The sequence below is a fragment of the Lemur catta genome, chromosome 12 (genome assembly GCF_020740605.2).
Source record: "Lemur catta isolate mLemCat1 chromosome 12, mLemCat1.pri, whole genome shotgun sequence".
NCBI classification, from domain to species: Eukaryota; Metazoa; Chordata; class Mammalia; order Primates; family Lemuridae; genus Lemur; species Lemur catta.
Window position 1 is genome coordinate 86796752 of NC_059139.1, and position 10592 is coordinate 86807343.

A 10592-nucleotide genomic window follows, 5' to 3' on the forward strand; every position below is an offset into this window, starting at 1 on the left:
TGCAACAAATGCAGCCACCACCCCCACCCCCACCCCCACGGTCACTGCAGACTCATGTCCTGCTCCCTCCAGTTTCCAAATTCCGAGATGACCGCTCTTGGGCTGCTGTGCTGAGGGGAGTAGAATTCCCCATTGTAAATTAGCAGCAGGTGAAATTCTATTTGTCATCAATTTCTCTTTGGGGTTACAGAGCAGAAAACTGCAGACAAGCTGCTGCTTTGATGGCTCACTCCTAAAAATCTCTTTTTGTTCTTTATCTATTTGAACTGACAGTGATCAGAGCTGCAGCAGGACAGGGCTCTCTGGAGAAATCACCTCCCCTGCCTATTGACAGATCCCTCTGTTCTGCATCAGACGGGCTTTGTCCCATCACAGGCGTCCAGGCCTTGGAAGGAGCCACCAATTAAACCTCTTGAGCCGGGAAAATCTGAAGCCACTTTGGAGTGTCTGTTCTGATTAGGCAGGATGAGAGGAAGCCCATCACCCTGCAGGCCCGCTCCCTGGTCTCAATTTTCTCTCTTGCCTCCACCAGGTGCGAGAGGTGTGAGAGGAGCTTCACGCAGGCCACTCAGCTGAGCCGACACCAGCGGATGCCCAATGAGTGCAAGCCAATAACCGAGAGCCCAGAATCAATCGAAGTGGATTAACTGATTGACTGGTTGGAATTAAACTGCAAGGAAAGTCATGATTAAATGTCACGGACACTTAAGCAAAACCAAAGATTTCCTCTGAGCAACTTTCAATCAGTCCCAGAAAACCAAAAGCAGTAATAAAATAAGTAAGATGTTAAGAGATATTGATCCTGGCGTGGAAGTCAGACCAGGAAAGAGATTATTTATTTATGACTAGGGATGAGACTTATTTCGGTGGACAGCTAACCTGGGATGGCTAACATTTCCAGTTCCACCATGTCTTTGCTTTGTTTCTAAAAAGCTTTTTAAAAACTGTTATTTAATACCAAAGGGAGGAATCATAGGGGTTCTTCTGCCCACAGTCGTGACTAAGAATGCACAGGGACTTGGTTCTCGTTGCACCTTTTTCTAGTAGCATGTTTCATGGGGACCCGCTGTACAGCCCTTCTTCCCGCTGTTTCGGCTTGGCCTGGCCAGAGGCCGCCCGGGGGACCTCGAGGCAGAAGCAAGAGCCTTCGCTGAGGCGGTGCCACCCTGGGCCCGAGGCGTCCCGGGGTCCTGTTCTCCACGCTCACTTCTCGTGCACTTTTCACGCGGCTCCTTCCGCCCAGCAACCTGGCCTTGATGCAGGGGAGCCTGGAAAAGGAAGACGGTGGTTTCGGTTTCAAAATTCAAAGGGAAAAGTGGGGGACTTATTTCGTCCTGTCAGGATTGCAAAAGCATTTAAAATGTACGGAGCTTCATAATACAGTATATTGTTCCGAAGCAGCTAGTTGAGAAAATTTTGTTTTCAGTAACATTTTAGCTTAAAAAAATGAAAATGAAAATAAAGTTCTTCGGTCTGAGGCTGGATATAAGGTATCAGGCTTAAAGTGATTTTTTGTTGTTTCTGTGGAAGTGTCGAATATGTGAACAAAGGCAGCGCCAAGCCCCGCCGTCAAGGCCCTTGTAGCAGTTTTATCCTCCTCAGCCAGGTGAAGCCTGGGAGGCCCTTTTACTCACTCCTGAGAGTGGAAGGAGCATTTCTGCAAAAATAGGTAAAAGGAGCTCTTCCAAGAAAACATTGAGAGGAGGAGCCACATACAGGGTTGTGCTTGGAACAGATTTCACAGGAGCAAATAATTTCATCCACAGGAATTACCTTATCTTCTTTCAAGATTGATTAATTTCACTTTTCTTTGATCAAGTGCTTGGAAAATGAGTTTAATTGCAGCTAGCCTTTCGGGGTCCAACCATGGTGCTCAATGAAACTGGTCCCACTTCCTGAAATGATCCAGTGTTGGTCCCTTAGCTCCCAACAGCATCTCAGAGACTGAATACCTCGATGGCCAGTTTGGATAAAACTGAACGGTTTTATCTAGCGTGTTTAATAACAGCAATTTCTGATTTGTAAATTTCTTTGCCACCTGATAGCAGGACATAGCTTTTAAAGAAACTCCTTGTCTTTGGGCTCTCCTGTTTTCTTCCCTCCATAAAAATAGGAGACACGTAAATAAACTCACTACTGAAAAGCAGGGATACTGGGTGGTTCAGTTTAATCTATTGTTACGTATTTGGTTATCAGAAAATCTTCCTTTCCTTTTAATTTTGCTTCTCTATCCCTTAGTACCCAACTGCCACGTTTAAAATGAAATAAAGTGGGGCCTCATTCATTGTGCTTGTAGTTACTATTTACACACACATATATTTGAAAATAATTGCTAGAATCGTGGGCTCCAAAGAGAAACTTGGCTGATTCACACTTTCGTTGCCCAATCTCAAGTCATTTGCCTAGAATTTTCCCCGGTTTCTTGCTTTTTGTCATGGAAATGTGAGCAATCTGTGCTGCTATGCAACTGTTGCTCACTGAAACTCTTCTGTCTGGTGGGTAGCAGTGTTCTGATTATACAGTTCCCTGCCCTAAGTGATGGAGACCTTTGCCAACAATGATGTGTCATTGGGAAGGGTGGGAAGAATATGTAACTATATTAACCTGAAACCTGCGAGAAAATGACAGATAAGTTACATAGACGAACAAGCTACTTCATTTATTAAGGCTGAACCATTTGCTTGAACTTTTTGAAAATGATAATAAGAGACTCACCTATATGCTTCTAATATATTTTTTTTTTTTTGGTAAGAAAAATCAGCTCAGCCATTTGCCTCATTTCACAATTGAACACAAAGTACCCTGCTCCGTTCTCATGAGCGCCACACGTGAGCGCGAGAAGCCCTCACTGCTACCTTGATACTGGCGTGGGAAGACTTTTCCTGACAATGATCTCTGCTACTGGGACGGCTTTGCTGGCTGCTTCCAAACTCCCACGGGATGTGGCAGTAACCTCCACACCAAAAGACCTGTTCCATTTAAATCTATTTTTCTCCTATATTATTAAGAGAGATTTTTGGCATATATATTCCATTAAATTTGGTCAGAAGATATTGTCTCCTTAACAGATAGAAAATTGGATACTCCCATTTCTGGGGGCATTTGGGGACATTCACAGTTTTCGCATTGCTGACCTGTCGCCAGCTTCTAGCAGCCCAGCAGAGACCGTCTGTCCGAGAGACAGGCCTAGCCCTGGAGATAGACTTGGAACCCTGAAGCAAGTACTGAGATCGTTTGGGTCCCAAATGCTTTGCATCAAAGTATGTGCTGGAGAGGGGGTTCTCCTTGAAACCTCCCAACAATTGCTTTAGCCTTTTCTGTTTAAAGTGGACACATAATCCCTTGGGACCTAGCGAGTGGGTGGTAGAAACTGCAGTCATAAAGATTTCCCAGTGTCCCTTACTAGCAACTTCCTAATTAACAGTGGTGTAAAGAGAATAAAAGCTCTGAATCACTGAGGAAAGAGGATATCTTAGATGATGATGGTAGACTGTCAGAGCTGAATCAGGGTTTGGCCCTCAGAGCTGTCCTTCCTTACCTTTTCTGTCAGTGGGGACAGAGGAATTTTTTTTTTCCCGGAATAAGACTTTCCATCCTAGCATAAGCTCATTTATCTACCAGTCTAAGCGAAAGGGTAATTCCAGGTACAAGTTAAGGCACAGGAGGATGAAGGGTGTAGCTGCAGACCGTCACATTTCTAGAACAATCTCAGTAACCTGAGGCAAAGCTGAATATTTTCCCCAGGAAATGTGCTTGAATTTTTTTTTTTTTCCTGATGAGCTTTTCATTTTGGTTTTGTCTTTAAAAATGACTTTTTTTCAGAAGAGATATGCTTTCGCAAAGGTATTGTGTGGGTAATTAAAGCTGTAAAACTTAATCTTGAATAATTTATATAATTTGATTCAATTAGTACATTTTTAATGAGTGTCCATTCAAGTGTAGCCTTGTTGGGAAACTAGAACAGCAAAAGATGATGATACCGCCCTGTCCTAACAGAGCTTATAATTTATTAGACTATACCCTGGAAAAACTTCATTCTAGTCCAGAAATATAAAGATTTATAAACATTTATCAACTCATCAATTTTTTAATCAATTGATTGGTTCATTGTTTCATTCATTTATTCTACAAATATTTATTGAATGTTTGTTTTATATAAAGACCCCATTTTAAGTGTTCCCCATAAACAGCACTACTTAAGTGACTATTGGTGAGAAAATAATATTCTCCTCCTAAGTGGCTGGCTTAGTAACATGAGTATTTTAGTTCTTTGGGCCATTGTCTCAGTGAGGTTAAAGAGATTGCTGCGACTTGGAGAATCTGGGAGATGTAAACCCAGCTGGGGGCCAGAAGACAGGCGTATTTCAAAACAAATTGAGATGCACGACATGTTGTCTTTGCTTAACGCACTGGGCTATTGGTTGTTAGCAGCAATATCAAGAGACCAGGATTAGGGCCAGGGTCTTGGGTTTTTATGACCCCCTTCCAATGATAAGGCAACAAATGGAACAGGGCTGGAGTTGCTGGGGGGTGGGGGGAAGGCACTCTGCAGACCCTGGCTGGGTCTGAGCGGCCTCCTGTGTGACAAGCCTTGGCAACGCAGGTCCTGTGCCCAGTGTGTAAAAGTAGCATCATTACTCTGTTTGTTTTGCACTTGTTTAAAATATCAAATGCAGGTATCTCTTGAGTTGTTTAAAGTGGGAAACATGGCACATCTCACAAGGAGAGCATTTCCAGGAAAGCAGGGTCAATAGGTCACTCCGAGCATACCCGCAGTCTCATGTTTGGGAGCAAATTCATTGCTCTCATATTAAGGCTCCACATGCCTACAGAAACCAGATCAGGAATAACAAGTAAACTAAATAAACACATTTTGTAAAAAGTTAGTTTCTGGTTTTCTTCCTTGATGGGAATGTAACTTTATTTCCCACAACCTTTACCAGTTCCTGACATGAAATCCTTAAAGATACCATGAAATTTGCTTCTTTAAGTGATAATAGTAAGTTCCAGAAATGTCATTCATATGTCAGGATCCTTTCAAGGTAAAGAGCTCTGGAGACTTTTTACAAAGTGACTAGATACATGGTGCTTATCCACCCAAGAGTTTGAGGTTTTCCCATCACTAGCATTTATCTCAACTACCACAAAATAACAGAGAGTCCTGGGAAGAGGCACATATTTCAGCCCTCCTCAAGATTAAATTCTGCAAAACTAAAGATCAGCTGTCAGGTGCAGCCGGTTAGAGACAGCCAAACAGAAAAGAGCATTGCTTTATGTGAGGAAGCCTTGCCACAGATGCTCAGCCTGTAATCCATGGCTGTGTTGAACACTTAAAATATTTATTTAGTTTCTTCTCTAAGTAATAAGTGTCAGAAGTTTCCTCAGATCAATATGTAAAATGATAAAAAATATGTATATCAGAAAACAGGGCAAAAACATGAAACTATTGCGTTTTCTTCTCTGTATACTGAACGTGCTACCCTTATACTTAGAAAAGAATCTGTTGAGTAAATTTTAATGGAATAAGGAAATTCTGAGTTTATTCCCACAGATGTTCATGGGATGATAATGATAGTAACTTATATTGTGCAATTACTGTCAGGCACTGTTCTAATTGCTTAATGTGGATTATCTCATTTAATGCTCAGTAACTCGATAACAGAGATACTATCATTATCCCTGTCTCATATATACTTAATCTTACCCTTACAGCTTTTTTACTTTTATCCCCCTCCAAAACCATAAATAGGTAATTGATGAAAAGGGAAAATACTTCTCTATGCAAAGCTTCCTTTTGAGAACAAGACCTTCTTAAAATTAACTAACAAACCCAAGTATAATCTATTTATAAAATGTGTTTGTGGAAGCAATGCTAAAATACTCTTAGAATATGCATAATTGTGGTTGCTGATTTTGTTACCTCCAAATCTGTGTTGCTGGAAAGCAGAATTTCAAATATCCGATTGCTGGCAGACATTGTTTTTGTTTTTTTTAATATGCAACTACAATTGCACATTAAAAGAAAAAAAAAGTGATTCACATTAGGACAAATGGCAACATGCAGGAAGGGCGGTTTATATTGGATAGTGGCCAAAAGAGAAGAACTAGGCTCAAACACTATTGACAAGTGAATACACATCCTAAATGGGGCTAAATGAAATCTACTTTCCTTTCTTTGTTCTGAGTGCTAAGTGAGGTGCTTTTCAGGCATCAGTGGAGTAGTTATGCAGTATGTGCGTCAGGCACATGGCACATGTGTTTAGCATGTTGGTTTAAAGCACTGAGGTAGAAAGACTGAAGTCGTTATAGGTTTGGTTTGTCAAAGGCACAAATGATATAGTTATGTGCATGAAGTACTCAAGGAACCAGTTCAAGTTCTGGAGCACAGTCTAGATGGAACTGTTTGTGACGTTTGTTTGGAAAGTAAGTTTACAGAACTTTTCCTGAGCTGGCTTTATTGCAAGGCACTTCTTTACTGTGGTTCTGAAGCCACCACGTATGCTGTTTCCGTCCAGATTCTGATTCCAGTGGGCACGTTTGTTTGTTAAAATGACAAATACGTTTTCCTTGTCAGTCAAACATAATGGGCTTCTCGTTGGTATTTCCAGTTTCCTGTCTGGCAAAATGTCCCTCTTGCTGCCTTTCTCCCCCAAAGCGTGGCACATCATTTCTGACTGAAAGCAATCTTGATATAAACTTTACCAAGTTGGAGATCTATTTCTACAGCAGAACCCTTTCATGTTTAAAAACAATTGTGCCGTAGCAGGGGTCGCCACTCGTAGGGGAGAGCAGCCACTTTAGAACAGTGTCCACAGCTCACAGTCCTGTTGACCCACACTCGAGCGTCGTCGAATGCTAACAAACTCAACCCTGGGAGACTCGATTTCTCTGAATGGTCTAGACACATCCCCAAGTGTCTCTCAACCTGGAAAGAAAGAAATAGCAAAAGCAGAGGCAAAATTCTTCTCCTTGGAAGTTCCAAGTACTTTATGAAAGAGGCTTCCCCAGGTTCAAATGAGAAGGCCAAAGTGGTGACTAAGGTATTAAGGAAAACTTTGGCTCAGATCAGCAAAGTTATTTTGGAAGCCTAATGTTCCCAAGTTAATTTGTTATATCAAGGGGAAGGCATCCAGCTTTGTAGGATGCTAATAGAAGTAAGCTATTTAGATGCTATCAGGACATTGTGTAAATTTCCTTAATGTTACTAATATTTTAAATTTACTGTACATGTTCCCCCATTGGAATAGAAATAAGTCTCTCTGCAACTTCCCACCAAATAAAATGGTTAGGGTGAGTGTTTCATGTCAGTGCTGCTTTTCAGGGATCGGAAAGTTTAAACAAGTCAGTTAAGAGAATGAAGCTTACTGTGAGGAGTGTGTGGACGGTTTGCTGTTAGAACCACTGGCATGACAGGAATGATTATCCTGGGTTAGAATGATAAACAATTAGCTTACATTTTGTTAAACTTCAATAAACTCACATCTTAAAAAAAAATAAAATGATGTTACAAAGGACCAATGAGATCATGCATGCTGCTGTATTCTTGTGATAGAATCTACCAGGATTATGTTGTATTTAAATGAAAAACAGGCACACATTTAGAGATAAATGGCCAAGAAATGTAAATATATTTGATTAATAAAATATTTCTATGATGACTTGATCTGCCCTCAGGTTTTGTCTTTCCGATTCCACAGTGGTCATTTCTCAAACATAAACTGTTTGATTCTAGTGTGCAGCTTAGGTAGCAGGCAGTCAACAAACTCTTGTAGGGAAGCATAAACCACAAAATAGACCTAGCTGGCAGAAAGATTGTTAAAATTCGGGCCTGTGGTTTATCCAGATGTATTCGAGATTACTATCTTCCTCACTCACGCGCTCACATGCTCATTTGCTCAACCAAGTTGGGTCCAGTCTCCAGGACACTCACGGACAGAGGCCCAGCCACAAATCAGTGGCAGGGTTGACTTGATATTTGATCTCCAGCCCCATGAGCCTTGGAGAAGAGCAGAAAGCTCTTGCTCTGAGAGTGACCTGGGCCTGTGATCCTTCTGGATGTATGTCACCACAGGGCACTCAGTCAGAAAGCCAAAACCAGCTGTTTTTGTTTCTTTTTTTTTTTTATTTCAGCTCATCATGGGGGTACATAAGTTCAGGTTATATACATTGTCCATGTCCTGCCCATCCCCCTGAGTCAGAGCTTCAAGCGTGTCCATTCTCCAGACAGTGCACCTGGCACTCACCATGTAGTCATACCTCCATCCCCTCCCCCCACCTCCCCGAGTCAGCACCTTCAAGCATGACCATTCCCCAGACGGTGCACAAAACCAGCTGTTTGATCTCTTTCTTATTCTGTTGGAAAATAAAATTCCATTTGACTAGAAAAAAATATGTGAGCTTCAAGGAACAGCAAAGAGGATGACATCGAGACTGGTGCAGATTGAAAGGGGTGGAGACTGTGGGAGGTAAGGTCAGAGAGAGAAGGTAGGTGGACCATATGGAACCATGTAAGAACTTGGCATTTCCCCTGAGTGAGGTGGGAAATCCTCTTTAGAGTGGAAGCAGGATGTGATCCGGTTTAAAATGCTCATTCTGGCTGCTGTGTTGAGAATAGACTGCAGGGGGACACGGACTGAAGGCAGGAGATGGGTGGAAGAGATCTCAACACAGGCGAGAGATGGTGGTGCTTCCTGCCAGGGTGGTGATGGTGAAGGTGGCAGGAAGTAGTTAAAATCTGGGCACATTCTGAAGTTTGAACAGGATTTGCTGATGGATTGGATGTTGGATATTAGGTAAAGAGAAGAATTAAGGATGACTCCACGGTGTTTTGGTCTAAACAACTGGAAAGATAGAGATTTCAGGTTTGGGGGTTTACACTCAGTTTTTAGGTTACTTGTCCTTTTCCATAAGTACCAGGACAATTCCAGTATAACAAACGTGAAAGTGATTGTGCACAGCAGGCAGCTATCTGGCTTTCCCAGAGTGGCCAAGCTCAGCACTCAGTCTCGCCTGCAAACACAAAGTTGAATTTTATCTTGCTGCTCCTGTTGTACTATGTGGATATTCCATTGCCCAGGAATGACATGCAAATGTTTCTTGAGAAAAATATTACATCAGAGTGAAGATACACTTTTGAAATTGTAGCACTCTGCAGCCACGGGGTACCTGAGTCTCCCTCTGGATAGGGAAAGCATCTTTAAGGACAGGGTGCTCTGGGAACATACATGACCTCTTTTCCTTGTGTAGCTTGTTTCTCTGGTCAGGCTGTAGGCTCAGGTCAGCACCTCTTGATGGGGGCAAGGCAGGGCCAGCCAAGGGGGCGGTTGGTGGTTTTCAGCCTCCTGGTTGGAACAGTTCTGAGCAGCTTTGATGAGACATCTAGCCCATAGACAACTAGAGTTTGTCGTTCATCCATTCATTCATACATCCTCGTAACAAACATGTTTTTAAAATCTACTGTGTGCTAAGATGCTTACATACAAAAGTGAATAGAGCATGGTGGGTAATAAAACCTGGAAGTGAAGAAAAGACATGTAATCAATCAAAATATAGAGGTCATAGAAGACTATACAGGAACTAGGGGGACAGAGTTGAGGGAGTGGTCAGTTCTCCCTGGAGGGAGGAATTTGGGCAAATCCAAGGAGTTGCCATCTGGGATGTGAGTTGAAATGAACAGAGACAAGTGTTTGACTCCCCTGCTAAGTGGCCACCATAAGGAACTGTCCACGTGGGCTCATGTGGAAGATCTGCCACCTATGTCGAAGGCTACCTGGTGTGCCCTTCCCTGAGATGTTTGTCTCATATTTGAATCAAAGTTTTTTCTCATATTTAAAAAAATGTTTATCATTGCTGTTATCCCTGTATGGATGATAATTTTGTGCATAGAAACTAAAGAACTTGTCAAAAGTCAACAGCAAACTAATGGTTCGTGGCATTGAGCCAACCTGTGAATATTCCTACCTTTTTGAGAGAATGCACTTCTCTGGGAATGTGATAGAAAAATAGACTGCTGCACAGAAAAATTCATAAACATACCGAACTTTACATTGAATTTCAGGGAGGGGGGCCTGCAGTCCAAGTTAAGAACCCTGACTCTAAGATCTTACATTTGTAACAGTACCATTCAGTCAGTAGTCAATTATAGCTTCAAAAGATGGAGTGGAGGTGAAAATAAAAGACTCCTAGTAGGTAATAAAAGCAGATGTATTTCTTCATTTCCTTACGTGAAAACTCTAACGAGGAAAAACAAAGAGGGTTGATCGGCCCACTCTCACAGTAAGAGAGGCAAGGGGCTTAGGCAGCAGGAACTTCTCTCCTTGTTTATGACTTGGTACGAGGCCCACAGATACCCAGAAAGGAAACCAGGCCAAATCCACAAGGCAGAGAGATCAGTTTGTTATCACTTAAAGGGGTAACTCATGGCCAGGCAGAGATTTTTCCCACTTGTCATCCCAGATTATTCCCGCTTTCCAACCCCAAGTTAAAAGCAAAACTGTATATATAGAAATTACATATGACGTGTGCAATGGCAAGGAAATACTAATTATTTGGAATCCCAGTCAGAGCCAAAATAAATTATTTCCCACCTATTA

The 10592-nt window shown here is 42.0% G+C and overlaps 1 protein-coding gene across 1 annotated transcript in view; it reads left to right on the forward strand.

The window, feature by feature from the left end:
- Window positions 1-1484, forward strand: part of PRDM6 (PR/SET domain 6) — a 96509-nt gene extending 95025 nt beyond the window's left edge. The window contains exon 7 of the mRNA XM_045566278.1: window positions 533-1484. Coding sequence (XP_045422234.1) covers window positions 533-647 — 115 coding nt within the window. The 3' untranslated portion in view covers window positions 648-1484. The remainder of the gene's footprint in view (window positions 1-532) is intronic.
- Window positions 1485-10592: the final 9108 nt, after the last annotated feature.